Genomic DNA, 24,318 nt, shown 5'->3' with positions numbered 1-24,318 from the left:
AAAATCCATGATTAACAGTGTTTTGGGGAGGATGGCAAACTGGTTTTGCTGCAGTTTAAGGAGAGGAGGTGAATCCCTCTGCTCCAGGCTGAATCCTGGAGGGGTGGGGGATGCTCCGGGGTGTCCCTCAGCATCAGGGGACACTCAGGGTGTCATTTACTACTGGGATTATTCAGCTTTGCTGGAAAAGGCCTGAATTCCCTCTTGGCCCTGTGCCTGAATTCCCTTCAGGGGGAAAATGCTCTCGCCACGGGGTTGGTGGCTGGTGGTGGTGATGGAAAGGGGTGGAACAATTGGAAGGGCTTGAGGCCGTGGCAGTGTCGGGAATGAGTTGGGATATTTGCTCCTGGTTCTGGCTCTCTCAGCCTGCCACCCTTCCCAAACCCCTCAAAGCTCATCAGGACCCAAAACAACCCCATGGGCCTGGAGGAGCATCCTGGCAGCGTGGGGAGAATCAAGCTCAGACTGAATTTCCCAAGAGCAGAGAGTGACCGTGGATTGCTCCCTGATGCCTCTTTTGGGGACACTCACCTGGACTTGCAGGTGCAAACCCCCCCCAGCTGCATCCCCAAACCTGGCCATGACCAGAGAAACTATTTAACATCAGCAGTGTTAATTTTGTTGATTAAATCTCTGCAGCATTAAGCTATTTCCCCCTGGACTGTCTGCGAGCCTCGCTTAAGATCGGAAGTGAAAAGCAGGGGCTAAATGCAAGTCATGATTATTTAATTGGATCGATTTCTATTTTGCATTTTTAATGGCCATTCAGTCCTGTCCATTAATCAGGCAGACTCTGCCCCAGCACTCTCCATTCCAGCAAAGCCACAGGGATGGGCGCCGTGTCCATCTGGGCTGGCCCAGAGCCACCTCAGCACCCTTGGAGGAGCAGGAATCAAACAGGGATTAAAAACCACCATGCTGAGGAAGGAAACCATCACAGGGGCTCTGCTTCAAGGGTAAATCTCAGATGGCATCGATCTGAAATTCTCTTTGTCATGCTGGGGAGGGAAAAAAGCTTTAAAAAATACCAAGCACCAAATCTGACGCCATCCTGGGTGCAATTAGCCCCAGCCTTAATCTGTCAGAGCTGTGAGATCATACAGGTTGCATGAATGCTAATAAGCATTTGATATTTGTACAAGCTTTCTGGGGATGAATAATTCAATTGACTTCATCCATTAAATTTCCCCTATTAAGTTTTCAAACCATGGCTGGGTTTTAATGGCTGGGGCCACCTCATCCTCCAGACGAGGGGGCTTAATTAGGAATTTTAGCACACCCTGACAGAGCCACAGGAGCTGAAATCTCTGTGGCTCTTTTGGGTTTTGAGCAGCTCATGTCTCTCTGCTGGAACCCTGCTGAGCCCCTGGAATAACTCCAGCTCACACCAGGTGGGTGCTCCATCCTCTTCCAGCATTGTGGTGCTGCCACAGGCTGCTCTGGCCCTTTCCGCGGGGTCAGCCCCTCTCTGGAGTTGGGAAGGTGCTGAGGGGCTGCTTGGGATGGGGGATGTGCAGTGGCACTGATGCACCCCCTGGATTTTGGCACCACTCGATGATTCTGTGGGTCCCTTCCAACTCAGGACATTCTATAATTCCCTGGCATTCACTGATGCACAGATGTCACCAGGAGTGTCCCACGCCCAGCTTGGGCTGCTCCTCGTGCCAGGACCCTTCACTTGTAGGTCAGCCTTGGGTTGGTTTTTTCCACCTGTGGACGTTGGGCTATCCAGTGAAAAATAAATCTGTTCACAATGAGAGGGAGAAGATGCCAACGACCCTCATTAAGTCACACCACAGGGAAGATCCAGATTAATGATTTGAATATTTGATTGAAGTCCTCTGGAGCAGCTTCTTCTGATTCTGCTTTGCCCCACGTGGAGGCACAAGCTGCTGAGGCCCATGGCCACGTCTGCAGGGTCTGCTGGATGCATGGAAAACACAATTCCCACCTGAGTTATTCCCAAAAAATGCAGTCACCACTGGACACAAGCAGGAGGGCTCCATGCCTGGCAGGAAAGGAGCTTGTTTACCTTCCCCTCTTCTCCCTGCTTTTATTCCTTATGTCCCTATCAAATCCAGCTGTCCCTCTGGGCACCACCTCCCCAGGTCTTCCTCACCCCCTCCCCTCCCTGCCTCTGTGTCAATTTATTCTGACTGGCTCATTAATTCATTTTGCTCGTTAACCGAAAGAAATCTCACCAATGATAACGAGTTCCAATACAAATTAATTCTTCAGGGAAGACCAGGCACTTCACAGCTCCTTGGCAGCGACAGTGCCCAGCAGGGCCCCTGGCATGGGGCTGGCAGCCACATGGACACAGGGATCATCCCTGGAAGTGCCCAAGGACAGGCTGGACAGCAAGCTGGGATTGTGGAAGGTGGGCTGGAATTGGATGAGCTTTAAGGTCATTTCCAACATAAATCATTTTGGGATTCAGCCACGGAACACCCAGGTGCCTTCCCACCACCAGGTAAGTATACTCAGCAGGAATTACAGCAGGAATATCCCCCCGTGTGTGCTGCCTTGAGATCTCACCCACTCCCTGTCGGATTTGAGCAGCAGGAGCAAAAGGCAGGGAAGACAAAGGGCAGGGAAGCTCCCCGCAGCCTCCTGGCAGGCAGGGATGAGTCAACGCTGTGCAAACAACTCTAAAAATACAAAAGCTTTATTGCAGATTAATGACACCATCAAATGTACTTCACTGGCCGTTTACCAGGTGTTGATCATAAATATTTGGGATTCGAAATAAACGTTTGTGCTGTGCCCCTGTGGTGCTGTTTGTGTCCCTCCCACCCTCCCTGGATCAGCCCTGGGGCTGCTGTGGTGGGGCTCGAGCAGGTAATGGAGGCAAAGGAGCTGCTCCTGCTCCCTCCCTGCAGCACAGGCTGTCTTTCCACTCTGCCTGCCCTCCCCAGGGCTCATCCAGAGGCAATTCCAGGGCAAACCCAGGGAAAGGGCTCACCACCACTCTCCAGCCTCCCTGGACCCCGAGCCAGGCAGCCTGGGCAGGTCACGGTGCCTGGGTTGGATTCAGAAGCTCCCAGTGACAGAGCTCCCAGCAATTTGGATTTTTTTTTTTTTTTTTTTTTTTTTTTTTGTTTTTTTTTGTTTGTTTTTTTTCCATTTTTCCAGCCCTTAGCTCTTGCTGGGAATGAAGCAAACGTAATTCCCTCAGCTGTTCCATCCGTGCCTCCAGCACAGAGGTCAGTGCTGCAGGGACACTGGGAATGGCTCTCCAAGAGCTGGGATCCAACCTGCAAGAGGTGACAAGCCAGTGACCAGCAGGAGCATGTCCTTCCTCCCTGGGAGGATGACTGTGGCTCCAAACACCCCGGGGAGGCTTCCTGTGAAAATCACAGGATCAGGACAAGTCCTGGAGAAGAGGAGAATGTTTTAAACAGCCAGGAGAAACAGCAGCATTGCTAAATAACACCCATGGGGTCACCGCCATCCACAAACCTTCATCATGCTTGGAAATCAAACTCTCTGATGGAGCATTAATTAAGTTTTCCAGCAGGATAAAACCACTTCCTTGCTTGGGATTTCACTCTGCTCACAAAGATTAAAAATACAGCTAATTAAAACAGGGCTGGCATGCAAAGAAGGGAAGAATAAAAAGTCTTGCTGTGGCTGGGAGGGACAGAGTCCTTCCAGATGCAGGTACAGATGACTCACGGCTGCTGAATAACCCCCCTGCTGTCTCCCTGCCATGGGGAAGGTCTCCTATTGCTGGGAGAACTCCTCCAGCAGCTGTATATCACCTGCCAGGCAACAAAAATGTCTTGAAATTGGCTCCAAGGTAGCTGGTAGCCAAGTGCAGTGTTAATTAAACAGCCTCGCTAGCTGCTCCAGACAGCTGCTCCAGAGCTGCTCTACCTCCCCCCCACACCCCTGATCATTTTCAGTTCAAATGAATTCTTTTCCCTGAAGCATTTCTGAAGGGCTGTGGAGAAAGGATAACATTTCAGGCATTCCCTCCCATCCCTCCTGCTTCCCTGTCCCATTCTTCTCTTGGCCACATTTGTTTGGCCTGGAAAACCGAGCTGAAATAGGTATTGACAGAGAACACATCTACTGAAACGTGGAAGGGCTCCCTTCACTCCTCCCCAGAGGGTCTGGCAGCAACGAACACCCCGAAAACTCCTCGTGGAGAGGGGAAGGTGGCCTGGGATGTGGAAAGGAGGAGGAGGAGGAAGAGGAACGACAGCCAGGCTGGGCAGCCTCCATGGCCCTGACGTGTGCGTGTGGGCAGCAAATTCCCTGGCACGACCAGGGTCCTGATGGGCCAGCACTGTGTCACCAGGCCAGAACTGTCACAGCACTGGTTCAGAACTGTCACAGCACCGGGCCAGCACTGTGTCACCAGGCCAGAACTGTCACAGCACTGGTTCAGAACTGTCACAGCACCGGTTCAGAACTGTCACAGCACCAGGCCAGCACTGTGTCACCAGTCCAGAACTGTCACAGCACCGGTTCAGAACTGTCACAGCACTGGTTCAGAACTGTGTCACCAGTCCAGAACTGTCACAGCTCCAATCCAGAACTGTCACAGCACCAGGCCAGAACTGTCACAGCACTGGTTCAGAGCTGTCACAGCACCAGGCCAGCACCATGCCACCAGTCCAGAACTGTCACAGCACTGGTTCAGAACTGTGTCACCAGTCCAGAATTGTCACAGCACCGGCTCAGAACTGTCACAGCACGGGGCCAGCACGGTGTCACCAGTTCAGAACTGTCACAGCATTGGGCCAGCACCATGCCACCAGTCCAGAACTGTCACAGCACCGGTTCAGAGCTGTCACAGCACCGGGCCAGCCCCGTCCTGTCCCCCTCACACCGCGGTCACCATCAAAACAAGCCGCCATCACCAGACCTCAGCGGGCGCAGCTCTTGCAAAGCCCCAGCCCGTCCATCCTCACTTACACACCCAACTCCCCCTCTCCTTGTTTAATTAGGGCGGGGTAATTAACGCATCGCCGTGCTGTTTCCCGCCCCACACGCAGCCGGCGGTGTGAGGGCATTTCTCCGCTCTCCATGGTTAAACCCGCGCTGCTGAGGGCACGGAGGGCCCCTCGCCTCACGCTGGGGCTCAGCCTCCAGAGAGCACAAATTCCACCATTTCCCTCCTTCCTCCTGCTCCGGCCCTTGCCCGGCAGCATCATCTAGTGGCCACGGTCTCCACACATGGAATTGTAGGGTGGGGAATATCCCGGGCTGGATCATCCCAGCCCGTCCTGGGATCCCGTCCGGCTCCGAACACCCAAACCCTGCGCTCCCCTCAGAGAGCTGTCCCTGAAGTTCTGCAGCTTTAGGGCCGTGCCCATCCCCTGGGCAGGCCGAATCCCCGGCTCGGGTTGCTTTAGGCTGATATTAAATAATAATAATAAAAAATAAAGTTCTGGACACGTGGCGGTGCGAGGATAACGGGGCAGCGCCGGGCGGGCTCAGCGGCTGAGGGGAGCGGGTAGTATCCGCCCGGGGACACCCATGCCGGGGGTGCCGGGGGGTTCCAGAGGTGGGGTGGCCGTGTTTTGTGGGGATTTTTTGGGTGATTTTAAGGATATTTTGCGGATCGGGAGCCCCGCGAAGAGAAGCGAAGCGCGGCGCCGGGGAAGTTTGGCCGCTGCGCCGCCCCGTCCGTCGCCACGGCAACCGGCGTGCCCGCCATGGCGGCGCCCAGCGTGTTCCTGCTGGCCGTGAGCGGCGAGATCGAGAGCGGCGAGGTGCGGGAGGGCCGGGGACACCGCGGGAGGCACAGCGGGACAGCGCGGAGGGGTGGGGGGATCGCCCTGGCCCGGTCTCGGTCTCGGTGCTGCGTCCGCCCGCGCGCGGGATGAGAATCTGCCCGCCCGATCCTGACCGGCCTCAACCCTAAAGCTCAAACCGTCCTCATCCCCAAACCTCAAACCATCCTTATCCCGCCCGACCCTGCACACCCTGACCCCAAACCCAAACCATCCTCAGCCCCAAACCTCAAACCATCCTCATCCCGACCCTACACACCCTGACCCCAAATCCCAAACCATCCTCATCCCCAAATCTCAGCCCATCCTCATCCCACCCGACCCTGCACACCCTCAGCGCCCCCATAACCCTGCTTGGCTTCATCCCCCTTAACCCACGCCATCCTCCCAAACCCATCCCAGCCTCAGCCCCCCAAAATCCATCCCAGCCTCAGCTTTTTAACCCATCCCAGCCTCATTCCCCAGATCCATCCCGTCTGTCCCAGTCTCTCTGCCCTCAGCGCCCTGACTCGGGCAGATCCTCACCCCCAGCAATTCCCAGTGAATTCCCAGTGAATTCCCAGTAAACCCTCCCTCTCTCTCTCCCTCTCCCTCTCTCCCCCGCAGTTCCCGGGATTCGATGACCTCTACTGCAAGTTCTCCTTTGTCTACGGCCCGGACTGGGTCCCCACGGCGGTACCGCCCCTGTCCCCTCCCCGTGTCCCCCTGTCCCCTCCCGGTGTCCCCCTGTCCCCTCCCCGTGTCCCCCTGTCCCCACCCTGTGTCCCCCTGTCCCCTCCCGGTGTCCCCCTGTCCCCACCCCGTGTCCCCCTGTCCCCCTGTCCCCTCCCGGTGTCCCCCTGTCCCCTCCCGGTGTCCCCCTGTCCCCTCCCCGTGTCCCCCTGTCCCCTCCCAGTGTCCCCCTGTCCCCTCCCGGTGTCCCCCTGTCCCCACCCCGTGTCCCCCTGTCCCCCTGTCCCCTCCCGGTGTCCCCCTGTCCCCTCCCCGTGTCCCCCTGTCCCCACCCTGTATCCCCCTGTCCCCTCCCGGTGTCCCCCTGTCCCCCTGTCCCCTCCCGGTGTCCCCCGTGTCCCCCTGTCCCCTCCTGGTGTCCCCCTGTCCCCTCCCCGGCTCCGCCTCAGCCGCGGCTCCCCGCAGGGCCTGGAGGAGGGGATCTCGCAGATCACCTCCAAGAGCAGCGTCTCGCCCACCACGCTGGTCTGGAACTTCCCCATCGACATCACCTTCAAGAGCACCAACCCGTTCGGCTGTGAGTGCTGGGGGGGCGGCCGCGGTGCCCGAGCCCCCCCGACCCCCTGTCTGTCTGTCTGTCTGTCCCTGCAGGGCCGCAGATCGTGCTCAGCGTCTACGGGCCTGACTTCTTCGGGCACGACGTGGTCAGAGGCTACGGAGCTGTGCACCTGCCCTTCGTGCCTGGCAGGTGAGTGCCTGCAGGGCTCCCACCCGTCCTGGCCCACTCGTTCTGCTGTTGCTGGAGCAAAAAAAAAACTCCCCAAACTCTCCTCAGCGTGCCCTGTCGGCTCACAGAGATTTTCTAGCAGGATTCTTTCATCACTAAATTAGTTTTGGTAATCCTGGGAAGGCCAGGCTGGCCTGGAAGGAGCCCAGATGTGAAGCTCAGTTCCCCACACAATAAATTCTCATTCCCTCCACTGGGAAGGGAGGAAGATCTGTTGTTCCTGTGCAAACAAACCCTCTTGAAGGGAAAGTGTGAAAGGGAAAGGTGTGAAGGGAAAGTTCCTGATGTGGGAAAGGTGTGAAGGGAAAGTTCCTGATGTGGGAAAGGTGTGAAGGGAAAGTTCCTGATGTGGGAAAGGTGTGAAGGGAAAGTTCCTGATGTGGGAAAGGTGTGAAGGGAAAGTTCCTGATGTGTCAGGAATTCTGCGCCTCCATAAATACAAAAATCCTGCTTTTTATTCCTTCATCCCTGAGCTTCTGGGCTCTCCCTTGTTTCAGGCACAAAAGAACCATTGCCATGTTTGTCCCCGAGTCCACCTCGAGGCTGCAGCAGCTCACAAGGTAACAATTAACGACTTGAGTTCATTAAGGGATGAATTTCTGTCCTGTCCTCAGCCTTTGCAGCCACTCAGGGGTGCAGAGGTGTGGCTGCTCTGCACCCTTTGTGTTCTGTAGGTAAAAGTCACATTTTGGGTCTTTTGAAAAGCTTTCCTAAACATATTACCAGCAATATTGATTACATTAATACAATAAATAAACATATGGATATATGGTATCAATATATAAAATAACAAACATGTTAATTACCTGCTAACTGCACTAAATTACTGCCTGAATCTTCCTGGGGCTGTTTTGGAAGGACAGCCCATGAAAAAACAATTTCCATTGTGCATTTTTTAAAAGAAATTCAAGGTCTCCAAGCCTCTGTGGTTCTCTGGCTGATCAAGAATTTTTCAGCAATATCTCTGCCACAGAAAGATTCTTCTAGCCCAGAAAAAAACCTGGATTTAACAAAATCTGTATGAAACCAGTTGCATTTTTTTTCCTAAAGGCAAAACTTACCTTTGATTGCAGTAGATCAATGAAGAGAATCAGGCTTCAAAACCCTCCTGGCAGTCCCACTGACAATCATCTCAGCCCCCAGTTCATTATTTTGGGGTTTTGTTCATTATTTTTTATTTTGAATTCATTATTTTCTATTTTGAAGTCACGATTTTGTATTTTGAATTCAATCATTTGTATTTTGTATTCAACATTTTGGTTTTGCATTCATAATTTTGTATTTTACATTCATTACTTTGGTTTTTGTATTCTAATTTTGTATTCATTCATTTTTATTTTGTATTCATTGTTTTGTATTTTGTATTCATTCATTTATATTTTGTATTCAGTAATTTGTATTTTGTATTCATAATCTTGTATTCACTAATTTGTATTTTGAATTCAATAATTTTGTATTTTATATTCAATGATTTGCATTTTGAATGCAACAGTTTGTATTTTGTATCCATTATTTTGTATTTTGTATCTATTATTTTGTACTTTGTATCCATTGTTTTGTATTTTGTATCCATTGTTTTGCATTCATTATTTTGTATCTATTATTTTGTACTTTGTATCCATTGTTTTGTATTTTGTATCCAATTTTTTATGGTTTGTATCCAGTTTTGTATTTTGTATCCATTGCTTTGTATTTTTGTATCCATTTTGCATTTGTTAATTTGTATTTTATATTTTGTCTCCATTCTTTTGCATTTGTTAATTTGTATTTTATATTTTGTCTCCATTCTTTTGCATTCATTAATTTGTATTTTATATTTTGTCTCCACTCTTTTGCATTCATTAATTTGTATTTTATTTTTTTATCCATTGTTTTGCATTCATTAATTTGTATTTTGTATTTTTTTATCCATTGTTTTGTATTCATTATTTTGTATTTTGTATCCATTATTTTATATTTTTCTCCACTCTTTTGCACTCATTAATTTGTATTTTTATTTTGTCTCCATTCATTAATTTGCATTTTGTATTTTTTCTCCATTCGTTTGCATACATTAATTTGTATTTTATATTTTTTCTCCATTCTTTTGCACTCATTAATTTGTATTTTGTATTTTTTTATCCATTGTTTTGTATCCATTATTTTCTATTTTTTCTCCACTCTTTTGCACTCAGTAATTTGTACTTTGTATTTTTTCTCCACTCTTTTGCATTCATTAATTTGTATTTTATATTTTTTCTCCATTCTTTTGCATACATTAATTTGTATTTTTATTTTGTCTCCACTCTTTTGCACTCATTAATTTGTATTTTTCATTAATATTAGTATTTTGATTTTGTCTCCACTCTTTAATCTGTGTCCCCTCCCAGCTGGTTCACGGGCAGGCGCCCGGAGTTCACGGACCCCAAGGTGGTGGCGCAGGGCGAGGGACGGGAAGGTGAGTCCAGGCAGCCCCTCTTCCACCCTTTAACTCACCCTCAATTAACTTAAATCATTAATGACCCCCCTGCAGTGACCAGGGTGCGCTCGCAGGGCTTTGTCACCCTTTCCTTCAACGTCATCACCAAGGACCTGCACAGGCTGGGCTACGACGTGGGCCAGGGGCCGCACGGCTGCTGAGCCCCTGGGGCAGGGCAGCTGCAGCTCAGGCTCCCCAAAAGCACCACCCGGGGCTGAGGAGCAAGGCTCGTCCTCTCACAGGGCTGAAGTGCTGTGGAAGTTCATGGTATTGGTAATATTCAGTGTTTTATTGATGATTATCATATTTTATTCAATGTTTTTAGGCGTCGCGCTCTCTCAGAGTAACAAAATATTTTTATAGCTGCCTTTTGTACACTTTTTTATAGAATTAATGACACACAAAGTTTCCAGCTGTAGCAGTTTCCCTGCAGTTAAAACTTTGCAAACCCAGTTTCTCTTTAGTGTTTTTTTTTTTTTTTCTGTTGCAAATGAGGAATTGAAATTGTTGCACCTTCCAGAATTGGTCCTGTGAAATGCATCCCCCTCTGAGCTCCTTTAGGCTGAATAAACTCTGTTGTATCAATAGATTCATTTGTCTTTCTGCTGCTAAAGGGGTTTCTTTGTTTGTGCCAGGATGTTTTTAAGCCCTAAATCATCCGAGCTCTGCTGGACTTAAAGGTAGAAGAGAAAAAGAAGTGTTTCAATGCAGTGACTAATTGCTGAGTCATTTTCCTCTTTAATTTTGGGCATGTAACCTCTTGTGTTTGACTGCAAATCCCAGGAGAACAACACCATCTCCCTAAAAGGCAACTACCAAGACCTCCAAGTGTAGAAATCCCAGGAAAAACACCCAGGGATGAACCAGAAATCCTCCAGGGCACAGCTCAACAAAACACCCGGGCAGAGATTGCTCTGATCCACTGTGGGATGGAATAAATTTAATTTCTGAGAACACAAAGTGGTCACTGCAACGTTGCTGGCAGCAGCAGCACCTTTTATATGATACAGAAATATTTTTCCAAAGGTTTTTAGGGATCATTTTTCATCTCCTGCCTTGTTTTTGTTGACTCCACACTTCCAGTGGAGTTGTTTTGGTCATTTGTAATCTCTGACCTGAGTCACGTTGGAGTCCAAATCCAGAAGCATTTCCTGTTGGCTCAGAGGAGACTCGAGGAATTTTGTTTCCTTTTCAGCAGTTTGGGAAGCAGGATAAATATCAGTGTTTGAAAGGCTTGGGAGGCAAACCCTGGACCTCCTGCTGCTGCTCCTAGGACCCGATTTCCCCTGGAGCACAGTCCTGCCCACATTCCAACTGCAGCAAAGCTGGCACAGGAACCTGGCACAGCCCAAACCTGGGTTTATTCTCAGCCAGCTCCTCACCCCAGTGCTCCACAGCCCTGAATTCCTCATGTTCCAAAGGAACTCTGGGGTGTTTCACCCCAGTGGGACCAACCAGACCTGAGCCAGCTGCCCCCTGACAGCTGAGGGGAAGGGAGGTTAAAACCAGTGAGCAGCAAAAATCCGAAACTCCAGAAAACAGGATTAAAGAACCTTGAGGTATTTAAGCTGCTCTCTGAGCAGATCCCACACTGCTGCCTGCATTTTTAGGGGGTTTTGCCTATTTTCTCTGGGTTTAGTTGGATTTTGGGGTGGTTTTGGGCTGCTCAATGGCTTCAGCACATCTTAGAGTTTCACTTTCCCTCCTCAAGGCTTGGGCAAGTTTCCTTAGGTTTCCTGTGAATGTTTCCCTCAGGGGCTGATGCTTGGAGTTTCCCAAGCCCAGTGCCACTGATGCCCCTCAGAAACTTCTCCCAGAAGTGCCCTTGCTGCTGCTTTCACCATTTCCTGGTTGGAATCTTTGCTCCTCAGGTGTGACAGTGTTCACACCTGGGGACAGCCTGTGAATAAAGATGGACACAACACCGTGAGCAGGGAGCAGTGACAAGGAAGGGATTTAGGATCTGTAATGGTTCATGGAAGTTAAATCCTGAAGAAGCAGTGCTTTAAAACAGCCAAATCCCAGTAAAACCCAGCAGCAGGGCTCATGGTGATCTCCTCTCTGGAACACCCTGCTCCTTTCCTGGTTAATCATTTTCCCTTCTCTTCAAACCTGCACTGAAATTCCCAACGCACAACAGCAGCACGAGGCTCTCAGCTGGAGCTCTGCTTCCTTCCCCTGAAGTCTCTCCCAGACGCTGAAATTGCTCATTATCCTCTGAATTCCAGATGGGCAGGGAAAAATCTTCCTGGAGAAGGAGTCCTGACACAGGAGGGGCTCCAAGGCCACCACAAACCAGGGAGCCTGGGAGATGTTGGGGTCTCTGCAGCTCCCCTGGCCTGGAGAGGCTTTGGATTCACTCCAGGGGAGTTTTCCTGCTGCTCCCCAGGGAGGGAACAGCCAAGGACAGGGACTGAGCAGCAGCTTGGGGATCAAACCCTCCAGAAAAAGGAGAATCATTCGGGCAATCCTTAGGAATTGGGATTTACCGCCTTTCCTACCCAACAGCAGCAGCAGCTCCTGCCCTCTCGTGGCTGCTCCCACCCTTCAGGAAAGCGCTGGAAGTGATTAATGACAATTAACTCCGAGGCTGAATGAAGAATTCCGAGCTTTTCCCGTTCCTCCGTGGAAGTCGCTCCGTGCTGGCTGCCCTGGCACTGCCCCTTGTCCCCAGAGCAGGGGGCAAACCCCTCCCGGGGCTGACCAGGGAGCTGAGCATCCCACGAGGCTGCCAGGCTGCTTTGCACCAGCAGCTCTGTGGCAGCTGGGAATGATCTCCACCTGAAAATGAGAAGGATTCAAGCTGACAGCAGCTTCTCCCCAGCAGCAGGGTCAGGTTGGGAGCAGGAGATCTCTGAAATGCTCCAAAGGGAAAAAAAAAAAGGAAAAAAGTCAAACGTTCAAGCAGAGAGCAGCCACATTTGAAGAAAATTGGTGGTTTAGCTCCAATTCTTGACAGGTTTGTAGTGTTTGTGCCACTGGAGATTTGGGGGGATGAAGGCCCTGGACCTGGGGGGTCACAGGACAGCAGTGGCACAGCCAGGCTGGCACCCACAGCGTGGAGCATTCCCCATTCCTGGGGTCACCCAGACCAGGGAGCAGCAGGGACCCCCACCCGGGGCTGGCAGCAGCTGGGTGGGCTGGTGGCCCTGGAGAACCCAGCCAGGACATCTGCAGGGTGTCCCTCAGAGCTGAGCCCCTGTGAGGGCACTGAGGACCCCAGCAGCCAGCCCAGGCTCCAGGCACACCCGAGCAGCACCAGCTCCAGTCTGGGATGTTTCCAGGCCAGGATTCCAGGCCACACAACCCCCAGCAGGAGCCCAGCAGAGCTGGACAAAGGCCACCCCAATCCCACCCTGTCCCCTCTCAACATCCACCCTCGGGGTGCAGAGGGGATCCCTGAGGCATTTTTCCATCAGCTGAGGAGGCAAACGTGGAGGAGCTCAAACCCCAGTTCTGAGACACTCGTGGATGTTTGCAAACCCAGGAGCCACCTCCACTTTTGGAGGCAAAAACTCCCAAAGCTGCTGCAGAGCTGCCATGGCCTCCAGTGCAGCCCCACTGGGGCTGGGGGCACAGGGCAGCACAGATCCCTCAGAACCCATCCTTGGGGCAAGGAAAGCAGGGCTGGGCCCCCGGGAGGGAAGGAGGGAACAACACAAGCTGCATTCCCAGCAGGACCGGAGGGATCCAGCCTCGTCCTTCAGAGCAGCAGACGCACGGAACTGCTGAAGGTGTCTATTTTTGGCTCCCTATTCAGGCCAGGATATTTAAGTACCCAAATTCACCTCAGAGAATATCATCACTCCATTTAGTGCCAGACTTGCTGATGAAGATATTAAAAAAGCAGAAAAAAAAAACCTCCTCCACCATCACCCAACACAACCCCAGGCAGCCCACGGACTCCAGGGCTGCTGCAGCACAGCAGAGCTGGCTCCCTGCAGCTTGGAAAATCCATGGGTTTCATTCCATGGCCACAAAAAGTCCTTTAGGAAGAACACAGACCTGATTTTCACAGGTTCTAGGGGAAGGACACGAAGGTGTCTGATGATTTTCTATGGCAGGCATTACTGGAGGTGGTTCAGCCACGGCGCTGTGGAGAATTCCAGGAGGGTCGGGGATGGATGGGTGGGATTGGGAAGGTTTGGGATGGATGGGTGGGATCAGAGTGGATGGGTGGGATTGGAGGGTTCAGGGTGGATGGGTGGGATTTAGAAGGTCGGGGATGTATGGGTGGGATTGAGCAAGTTTGGGATGGATGGGTGGGATCGAGGTGCATAGGTGGGATTAGAAGGGTTCAGGGTGGATGGGTGGGATTGGGAGGGTTTGGGATGGATGGGTGGATCAGGAAGGTTTGGGATGGAGGGGTGGGATCAGGGTGTGTGGGTGGGATCAGCCCACGCTGGCTCAGGGTCCTGTGGAGGATCCTCACCTCCATCCTCTCCGGCCAGCCCAGCCACGGGTGCTGATCCCACAGGAGGGGTGGATTCACCTGGGGGTTATCACAGCTCATCTCCACAGGGAAATCCCGTGTCTCTGCTCCAGAACATCCCCCAGCCTCCAGCAGCTCCAGCGGTCACACAGGGCAGGACCCAGGATGCCATTCCTGCCCGGGAGGTCTCGAAGAGATGGAGCTGCAGAGCTGGCAGCAGCCGAGTCCCAGCGAGGTTTCCTGTTGGGAAGCAGCAGGCAGGGAGCTGGGAAAACAAACTCCACCTTTGCTCTGGCGTTATCCGGCTGGTTGGAGCTGTCATTGATTTTCCTTCACCTGACATGGGAAGGTGTTTGCTCCACAAGTGCCAAGAGCAGCTCAGGCAGAGCGGTGAGAGCTGGGCTGAGAGGACACAGGGGATCCTGGAAGGCTTTGGACAAGAGCCTGGAGGGACAGGACACAGGGAATGGCTTCCCACTGCCACAGGGCAGGGTTAGATGGGATATTGGGAATAATTCCTCCGTGAGGGTGAGGCCCTGGCACAGGGTGCCCAGAGAAGCTGAGGCTGCCCCTGGATCCCTGGCAGTGCCCAAGGCCAGGCTGGATGGGGCTTGGAACAACCTGGGACAGTGGAAGATGTTCCTGCCCATGGCAGGGGGTGGGACTTTATTTAATCTCTCAGGGGGATATTTCCCAAAACCGTGAGGGTCCCACAGCTCAGTCCAGGTCTGGCAGAGCTCCTGGCTCCCCCTGCACAGCCCCAGGATGTGCTGTGTCCCCCCAGGGTGTCCCCACATTCCTCATTTACCTCCTCCCAGTTCCCTGTGGATCACCAGACCCTGCCAGTGAACCTCCCTGGCACCAAGGGGAACTTCCCATGGCTCAGCTCCAACAGTCACAGGCTCCAATCCATCAACAGCAGAGCAGAACTGCCACCACCACATCCACACTGGCTCTGCACCATTCCCAATCCCAGACTCCCAAACAAACAGCAGTCCTTAGGAAATCCAGCTCATTAATGGGGAAAAGGTGACCTTTCAAGATAACTTGAAAAATATGGGAGCTTTGAACGTGAGGGGTTCACAAATCCCGCTGGTTCCCTGAAATGCAGCTTGCAGGGTGTGCCAGAGTGCCAAAGCCAGAGCTCGAGGTGGGCCCAGCCCCTTCCCCACAGTTCCATGAAGAGCAGCAGAAGGGGCAGAGCTGCACCCTCAGCCCAGAGGCAACACAAACCTCAGCAAAATCTTTGGCGTGGGCGAGGGGAAGCCAAAAGATAAATCCTTATCCAGAGTCTCTTCCTCTGCAGAGCAGGCAAATCCTCCTCACTCCTCCGGAGAGGAAGAGGAAAAGGAAATGTGGGATGGGGGAGCAGCTCTGCGAGGTCAGCAGAAAGCTCAACCACAGGCACAGCTCTGCTCACCACGGGCTGGGGCAGCTCAGGCTGCCCTGGTTCACACAGCCACCAGAACCCAGCAGAATGCACCAGAATTCACCAGAACCCACCAGAACCCAGCAGAATTCACCAGAATCCAGCTCCTCTGGAAGAGATCAGGGTGCCCACAGCTTCCAGCCTGAGCCATTCCCACATCTTCCACACAGTGAGCAGATTCAGCTGAAAACGTGCAATTCCAAGAGGCAGGAGTAGAGTCAGAGTCCCAGAGTGGTTTGGGATGGGAGGGACCTCACAGCCCATTCCAACCCCAACACCTCGCACCAGCCCAGGCTGCTCCAAGCCCTGCCCAGCCCTGGGCACCTCCGGGGATCCAGGGGCAGCCCCAGCTCCTCCAGGGACGCCGGAGCCTTACAGGGGCAGCAGCTTCCCCCAGCACCCCCAAAGCAGAGACTTTTCTCCCCAAAAGCGCCTTTCCCACCGTCACATCTCCAGCATTAATTAGTGATCATTGATTAGTGATCAGCCTGATTGGCAGCAAACGAAGCAGGGAACCTGGAGGGGCTCTGGAGAGGCAGCTCCTGCTGGTGCCTGCTAATGAAGTGCCCTTCAATTAAAGCAGGATTAGAGGCCTGGATCTCTTCCAGGCTGGAAGCAGAGGCTCTGCCATGTGATCTGTGCCACAGAGCCGAGGCTGAGCTACAAAAGTGGGAAGTGAGGACTCCCAGGTCCTGTCCCAGCTCCCCAACCCTCCTTCCACTGGCACCTTCCCCAGATTCCTGCCTGGACACAAATCCAGAGCCTCCAGAGAGGCCCTGCTGCCTGCACGGGGCTGTTCCAGTGGTTCAAAGAAGGAATCCAGTCACCTGCAACACAACAAATCTCCATTTTTATTGAGTCAGTAAGGTCTCAGCTGAGCCTGATTTCAGTGAGCCACACAAACCCTCCTCTCTCCCAGCCTCATTCCTGGGAAAAGTCCAAGGAATCCACAGCATCCCTCAATCCTCCTGCCACAAACCTTCCAGCAGCTCACCCCAAACCCTTCAGCATCCTGCAAACTCCACCCAGCAGGGCCTGGGTGGGGATGGGAGGACAAACAGCACGCAGAAGCCTGGACAAAGCAACACAGCTGGAATAGAAGCAATACAATTTTAATTCTGACCAGTCACCTCCAAACCCCTCGTCTTTCCACTGTTCTGATGGCATCGTTTAAATATCACATCTGTGACATTGCTGGGGGGGGGAGAAAAAAAAATGACACAAAGATACAGACATTATGATACAATAGTACAAATGATAAATTATTTATACAGTAAATAATGGCAATAGTCAGCACAAATCCAGAAAAAGCAGCTGGCTCCCGGGGTTATGAGCAGTTGGGGAAATATTGGAACACTTGGAGAGGAAGAGTTGAGTGAGATTCTGCTGGGAAAGGAAATCTCTTTCTCCCCACCTGTGCAATATTCAGGCACAGAGCACACCTGGAACAGCAAAGGGGCACAAGGGGAACAAGAGCAGTCTTGGCTGAGGGACTTCCCAAAAACTGCAAACACCACAACCCAGCAGGGCTTCCCTTCCCTGCCCCTCCAGAGCATGAAACTGAATAAATAACTGAGCTTATTTAGGGGCAAATTATGCCAAGGAGTGTGTGTGTGTTAACTTTTTTTTTTCCTTTTTTTAAATAAGATATTTAACACTTTTCTCTTTGGTCAATTTGACCAGTAAGGCTATTTTGGGATACTAAGGTTTTAAAAATCAAAAAAAAGAAAAAAAAAAAAGCACTTTGAATATTTGCAAAGTGAGAAAAAGAAGGAGAAGAGGGGAAAATGGAGAAATGGGGCAGAGGGGATGTGACAGGGCACACAAATATCCCCCAGAAATGTGGGAGGGCCAGGAGGGAGGGAAGATTATCCTGGAGAGCAGGAAAATCATCACAAAATGAGCTGGACCATTCAGCACCCCCTGCCAGGACAGTGACCCCCCTGTGTCACCCCTGGGGACACAGCCCAGCCCAGGAACATTTCCCAAACCAACATTTTCTCCTCCTAAACTCAGCTCCTGCCACAAACCCCGTGCCAGGCCGGGATCTGAGCTTGGTTAGTCTCAGCCTAAATATTTCCAGCCCCAGAATTTGGGCTGTGGCTCCTCAGGGAGCTTCCTTGGGGTTTTTGTTGTGCCATAAATGTGTTTATTTCATATAAAAGGGGTGAAGTTCTGGGGGCAGTGACTTGGGAGGAAAAGCAACGATTTGCCATTCAACAGCTTCATTAAGCCAGGGCTCCCTCCCAGAGCAAATTTACAGTGACAGCTCCGACTGCAGATTATTTCAGCACTTTAAACATTTCTTATCAACCTCATCTTGCCTCTGAAAAGTTCCCCAGGACGTGGCCAGGACTCTTGGCTGGACAGACAATGCCCCATCCCTGCAGTTCAGGGGACACAGGGACAAACCCCGAGTGACCTTGATTCCAGAGCTGCTCAAACCCAACTGGGAAAACAAGCCAGGAGGAATCTTGTCACAGAGCAGCTGGAAAAAAGCACTTTCTGCAAGTGCACAACAATCACACCCTTCCTGCTCTACACTTCTCAATAGCTTCAGCAACAACACAAAAAAATCCTTTTTCTTTGCTCTGCAAGGCAACATGAATGGGGTTTGGTTTTGTTTTTGAAGACAGGCTGGGTGTGGACAGCAATCCTCTATAAAAACAAGGATTGGGAATGCTCCTTGCCAGTTCCAGAGGATCCCAGAGGATCCCAGAGCTGCACAGGAACATCCACACACTGAGCATTCCACCCTCTACCAGAGCCACCCTGACCTGCCCAGCTCCAGTCTGGGGCTGGGTCCCTAAATGTGATCATCCTGCAGCCTCCCCTTCCCACCAGGAGTGGATCCCAGTCCCTCCACGGGATCCAATCCTCCATGGGATCCTCTCCCTCCACGGGATCCAATCCTTCCATGGGATCCTCTCCCTCCATGGGATCCAATCCTTCCATGGGATCCTCTCCCTCCATGGGATCCAATCCTCCATGGGATCTAATCCCTCCATGGGATCCAATCCTTCCATGGGATCCAATCCCTCCATGGGATCCTCTCCCTCCATGGGATCCAATCCTTCCATGGGATCCAATCCCTCCATGGGATCCAATCCTTCCATGGGATCAAATCCCTCCATGGGATCCAGCCCCTCTCCAGCCCCACAGGGAATTGTTCCACCTCAACACAACTCTGGCAAATTCTGGTTTTTCCCCCACCTCTTAAATTAAGGAAAGGCCACCAAGTCCGTTCAGAGGTGCCCTGCAGGCAGGAAAATTCCTTTTCCGTGGATTTTTGGGAGAGGCTGGAGCTCCAGCAGAACCCCTGAGCGTGGTGAGGAGTCCAGGCATGAAAATTCATTTTAAAGGGATAACTCAGCTGCAGTCATCCAACGGAGTGCACCTTCCAGCAGGAAAAATCAGTGCATAAAACCAAACAAGTTCTGGTTGTACATCAGGATTTTTAACAGCTCCACAAGTTTGACAAGGAAAATAAAACCAAAGAGCCTCTCTTGGGATCTTCATCAAGGCCAAAAGTCTGTCCAGGCTGGGGATTGGGAAATGGGAACAAATCAAGGGAAAGGCGACTTTAGTGTTTTTTCTTTTTAATGTAGTCTTAAATCATGTTATGCTCAAATTCAATTAATCTAAAAATAATTAGTCACGAGGATTTGTTTTTGATTTGCATTATGAATACTTCATTTAAAAGTAAATATTTTAGTGTTAATCTTCCCTTTTAAACTCTCTTTACAGAAACAAAGAGCGAAAACCATAAATAAGAGGGCATTAAAACCATAAAAATGACATTTGCCAATATCTTAATTTTTCAGCCAGACTTGATAAATCTATCAAAACCAGACAGTTAAATAAGAACCACATTATAAAAATTAGCAAAAAAAGGACTATTAGGTAACTCTGCAAACTCAAAATATGAAACTGTACTAAACAAAATATGTGCAAAAGTATACAAGAGTAACTGCATATAGCAAGGTTAAGCCTGAATTAGTTTTAAAGCTTGCCCCGGTGAAACTGAATTCAAAGTTGTCCCACTGTATCTCCTTTTTTTTTTGTGTTTTATTTTTTTGCTTTTCTTTGTTTTTTTCCTTTTTTTTTTCTTTCAACTCACATTGTAAGTCAAATAAAAACAAAATACACATGAAAAAACTTCCAAACGAAGCTGGTACTGGACAAGCACAGAGCAGGACACTCACTCAGCACGAGTGCAGCCACTCACAGAGAGTTCCAGGAGTCCTTAGAGTAGTGTAGGAATTCAACACTGCACACGACAGCACAACTCGAGCATGGTCTTGGGTGTTTTGTCTGGGGTTTTGTGGTATTTTCCTTTCGAGACAAGCTTGCTGTTGTCAGTCACACCTCAGAGATACCAAAGCAGTGCGAGTTTGCAATGTTTAATGCATAAAAACCAAGCCCCCCTGGGCCCTCCGGGTCGGTCTCTTCTAAGAGTAAGGACTATGGGTGAACCAACAGTCTAGAACTGTGTGGAGTTATGTGCAAAACATTCACTAGCACTCGGAATCTCAGGTCTATCTTACGGGCAGAGGAAGTGACAGATGCAGGGCAAGAGTAACTTCAGGAATCCAGCACATGATCTGACATCTACAAAATAGCCAAGGGAGTTTTCCAGTGGCAGGTTCTCCTCCCTAGAAAGTGTGTTTGAAATGATTAACAAAGTAACAAAAATGGGCAGAATCTAACTTTGGTGAAAAGTCTGAACATTTCACATGATGCTCAACAAGCCAAAGTAAGGTACCATCTGTAGCAAAGACTAGATTTAGATTAACTGGTAAGTAGAGACAACTCTTCAAAGATCATAACTGTAAACTGCAAATCTACTTCCAAGTCTCTCACACACCGTTCAGTCCACACAGGCCACGTGCGTTTCGCTGGAAAGACTTCAGCCTGGAAACACTAAGAAAAGAAAAGTTCCTTTAATTGGGTCTTTATAGGAGGAAAGGGTTAGTTGTATTTGCAGCCTGGGAGGCTGCTGGCGGCATTGCTGTACTGTGCAGAGCTTGGGGCATTGATCCTGCAATGCTCAGCCCCTGGCCCATCCTGATGGTGCCCATGGCCGGCAGCGGCGCCATGCCCACGGGCACGGGGGCCATGGAAGACAGAGGTATTGGCTCCATGCTCATCGGGGGCACGGCGCTGAACGAGGGGCTGCTGCCCATCACGGGACTCGCTCTCATCTGGTTCAGGGTCAGAGGCTGAGGCTGGTTCACCTGGAAGGGGTTGATTGGAGTCGCTGCCGTGGCGGCGCCTGCGGGGCAGAGAAGGGACAGTGAGGCACTCTTGTCTTGACGACCCTGCTGTGAGGGTTTGACTCCATTTTCATCAGAAGGTTGGTTTATTATGTTATATATTCTATTAAAATACTACATTAAAACTGTACTAAAGAATGGAGAGAGAAGATCAGAAGGCTACAAAGACAAGAATCGAATAGGAATGAATAACAAAATCCTGTGACTGCTCACAGCCTTGGTGCAGGGGGCTGTGATTGGTCACTGACTGAAAACAATCCAATGGAAGATGCACCTGTGGCCTTCCACAGCAGCACACAGTTATTGTTTACATTTCTTTCCTGAGGCTCTCAGCTCCTCAGGAGAGGAAAAATCCTAGCAGAGGATTTTTCATAAGATATCATAGCTACAAGGCACTGCCACCAGCACCAGGGGCTGCACTCATCTCTCCTGGCAAAGAACACTCCCTGTGTGCATCCCCATGCCCAAAACACCCCCTGGAGCACCTGATCCCCAGCAGAGCACGGTGTGTTCCCAGTGCCTCCAGCACCCCTTCACTGACCAACAGCTCCCAGCTCCGACAGCCCCGGCTGGAGTCACAGGTTCCAAATTTGGCTCCCTGCAAAAGCCCTAACCACGACACCCACATCACTGATTTAATGTTTATATGCTGCTAGCAGGCTCTCTGTGCTCCTTTACTGCAGAGAGTGAGTTCACAGCAGATATTGGGAAGGAATCCTTCCCTGGGAGGGTGGGCAGGCCCTGGCACACATTCCCACCTGGATCCCTGGCAGTGCCCAAGGCCAGGCTGGGCAGGGCTTGGAGCCACCTGGGACAGTGGGAAGTGTCCCTGCCATGGCAGGGATGGTTTTTAAGGTCCCTTCCAAGCCATCCTGGGACTCTGTGATTTGTGTGCTTGCTCCAAGCTCCCAGCAGCCACCTCCATTTTCGTGTTCCTGGCACCGAGCTGGGACAAGAATTCCCAAAGTAAACAACTTGTTTCCGAATTACAGCGGTGCTCGAAAAAGCAGAGCACAACTTTCCCAGCCTCTGAGGTTCTCTGGACTGCTGCCAGCCCTGCAAATTCCTTTTAGTGTACAAGCCCAGGATTATTTGGATGGCCCAGTGACCCCTCACAAACTTTTTGTAGTACCCGGGAAGGGCAGATCCACAGATTTCCTCTCTCTCCCTGCTCACTGCCAAGGCTGCTCAGAATCACTCACTGCTTTTTTCCTACTCAGGGATTTTAATAAATTGACTTTTTCTTCTACTGGAAGAGTGATGAAAATAAATACTGAAAGAGCATTTCCAAGTTTCACCCTAAGAACAACACAGGAAAACATGAGTGCAAATTCAGCTTTAAAAAACACATCTGCCACATGTTTGGTGTCACCATTTCAGTCTGCTCCAAGCAAGGGCTCACTTCTAACAGGCCCAGCTTGCAGGAGAACTGCAACAGCCAATTTTTTTTTTCCAAGATACACTGAGAATGTGTTTTCAGATCAAAACTGGCTCTCTGTGGCAGCCTCAGACAGACTAACCAGCAGCTCACTGAATTACCCTGCAGTTTGCTCACTGGACCTCAGGCTGCAGTCAGAGATCTCCTGTGCCTGCTGCAGCTCCAGGAAAATGGCAACTCCAACCTCCTTCCACAGGAAACTCTTATCTGTTATACCTTCCCAAGGCAATCTTACTTGTTTTGATAAAATCCAGCCGAATTCAGCCATTTTTAACAACCCCAAACTTTCTAACACAGATAATTCTGAGTGAGGGGAACTGCTGGATTGAAGTTCAGCTGCACACCAAGAGCAGAGACTTTGTGTTTTCAGGGACTGTCACTGTGCTGGCTGAGCCCAGGATGCCTCCCTGAGACCCTCCTGCTCTTGCTCATGATCTGCTGGCTGAAATAACCAACAAAGCCAAGCCCAGATCACCCATGTTTAACCCCACCAGCACCGAGCTGTGCAGGGTTTCCCTGCAGGAAGGGAAAGCTCCAACAGAAACGTGAAGGACTGTGCAGAAACCAACCTGGTGCCAAGAATGGGTTCAGAGAAGTAACAGGTTGTGGTGGCTTGGACACCAGAGAATCCAGGTTCACCAGGGCAGCGTTGGGGCCCAGGAAGGACTCCGGGGTTTTGCGGGCCGTGCTCTGCTTGCCTGATGTCCCACTCGAGTGCTGGGACTCAAAGAGATCAGGACTCGTGGTACCACTGTGCTGAGAGGGCAGAGTGGAACCTGATTCAGCTGCAAGAACACAAAGGGACAAACAGAACTCCTGGTTAATCACAGAGCTGGCAGAGAGAAGCCTGAGGGGTGTGAGAGCAGAGATGCTTTATGCTAGGTTGTGTTAGTCAAGGCTCAGTGTTCCAGGCTGTTACACCCTCTCAGCATGCAAGCAGGTCAATGTCCTTTAGCAGAGCATGAGGAAGCTACAGTCAGAGTTGCAGTGCTCTACTGGTGGAATTCCCACAGCTTGGCTGCTCCAGGTGGGACTCACAGGCTGCAAGGAACAGAAACTCCAAAGCCTTGGCTTGTGCCCTGGCCCTACACACTGCTGTCCCTTCCTAGCTGGATTCCACCCAGGGCTGACCCTCAAAAAGCCCAGCTGTGCTCCAGGCACAACCACCCTGAGAGCACTGACAGGGTCGGGCAGTTTTGATTTACTGACCATTGACCACAGAAAAAAATAAATTAGAGTATTCACAGAAGGTATTTTCTCATCTTCCTACGGAATTCACACATTTGAGAAATTCAGTCAGCGTGGTTCTGGTTGAGTCTCTGAGCATAAGCCCTGCTCCAAACATGCTGGACACTGGAAATTAGGAAGTCCAACAAATTTCTGGGTCAATGCAGCAAAAGGTCACACGGTGCAATTCCATGGATTACAAAAGGCCCTTTCCCCACGAGTTCATGCACAGGCCAAAATGGGAACAAGGAGCTTTTACTGCTGCATCATCACTTCCTTCCCTTTGTGAAAACTGCTTTTTTTGTTCAGTAAAATTTAAGGACAGAGACATTTGTTGCCGTGACTCTCACCCAACCTGTCCACATGCTAAGAACTTGATTCGTACCTGGCTTTTTGGAAGTTCGAAGTGTGTCAAATTCAGAAAAATCATCTTTAACTGTACCATTCAAATTACTGAAGAGGTCAAAAGATGTACTTCCTGTTCAAAACAACAAGACAGCCCTGTCATTAACACATCTTCGGTTGCATCACACAGCTGATCCTCCTGGAAGCAATTCCTGACCCATTCCTGCTCCCAAGAAGCCACCACAGGTTGGGAGTGCTCCTAACTCTGAGCTGGGAGAAGGAGAATGTCACAGAATTGTCCTTTCTGACAGCATGGAACAACTAAATCAGAACAACTAAATTTGCTTTTGGATCAGTGTAGGGCACACCTGAGCACGCTGGGGTTTGCTTGATTGAGTGTCTGCATTAGAGACAAGCAGGAGAGGACAGAAATGGATTTACAGCCTCTGCTGTCAGGTGTTAATCAAGGGAAACACCACCAGTGATGATTTCATTTCTGCTTCCCAA

The 24,318-nt window shown here is 50.6% G+C and overlaps 2 protein-coding genes across 6 annotated transcripts in view; one reads left to right on the top strand and one right to left on the bottom strand.

Moving 5' to 3' along the window:
* The first annotated feature begins 5,632 nt into the window (after positions 1-5,632).
* B9D1 (B9 domain containing 1) lies at positions 5,633-10,251 on the top strand. Its single transcript, XM_064390321.1, has 7 exons — positions 5,633-5,726; positions 6,354-6,422; positions 6,885-6,996; positions 7,071-7,167; positions 7,704-7,766; positions 9,576-9,643; positions 9,719-10,251. The coding sequence occupies exons 1-7, from the start codon at positions 5,670-5,672 to the stop codon at positions 9,823-9,825; spliced, it is 573 nt and encodes a 190-aa protein (XP_064246391.1). The 5' UTR covers positions 5,633-5,669; the 3' UTR covers positions 9,826-10,251.
* Positions 10,252-16,621: 6,370 nt separating this feature from the next.
* EPN2 (epsin 2) overlaps positions 16,622-24,318 on the bottom strand; it is a 56,040-nt gene continuing 48,343 nt past the window's right edge. For 4 of the 5 annotated variants that reach the window (XM_064390827.1, XM_064390825.1, XM_064390826.1 and 1 more), the window contains 3 exons: positions 23,852-23,944; positions 22,809-23,024; positions 16,622-20,800 (listed from right to left, as the gene is read on the bottom strand). In XM_064390827.1, the coding sequence (XP_064246897.1) occupies positions 20,481-20,800; positions 22,809-23,024; positions 23,852-23,944 (629 nt within the window). In that variant the 3' untranslated portion in view covers positions 16,622-20,480. The remainder of the gene's footprint in view (positions 20,801-22,808; positions 23,025-23,851; positions 23,945-24,318) is intronic. The other variant, XM_064390830.1, reaches the window with a different exon arrangement.

The sequence above is a fragment of the Passer domesticus genome, chromosome 15 (genome assembly GCF_036417665.1).
Source record: "Passer domesticus isolate bPasDom1 chromosome 15, bPasDom1.hap1, whole genome shotgun sequence".
Taxonomy (NCBI): Eukaryota; Metazoa; Chordata; class Aves; order Passeriformes; family Passeridae; genus Passer; species Passer domesticus.
The sequence above is the reverse complement of the archived record's forward strand: the minus strand, read 5'-3'. Positions and strand labels throughout refer to the sequence as shown.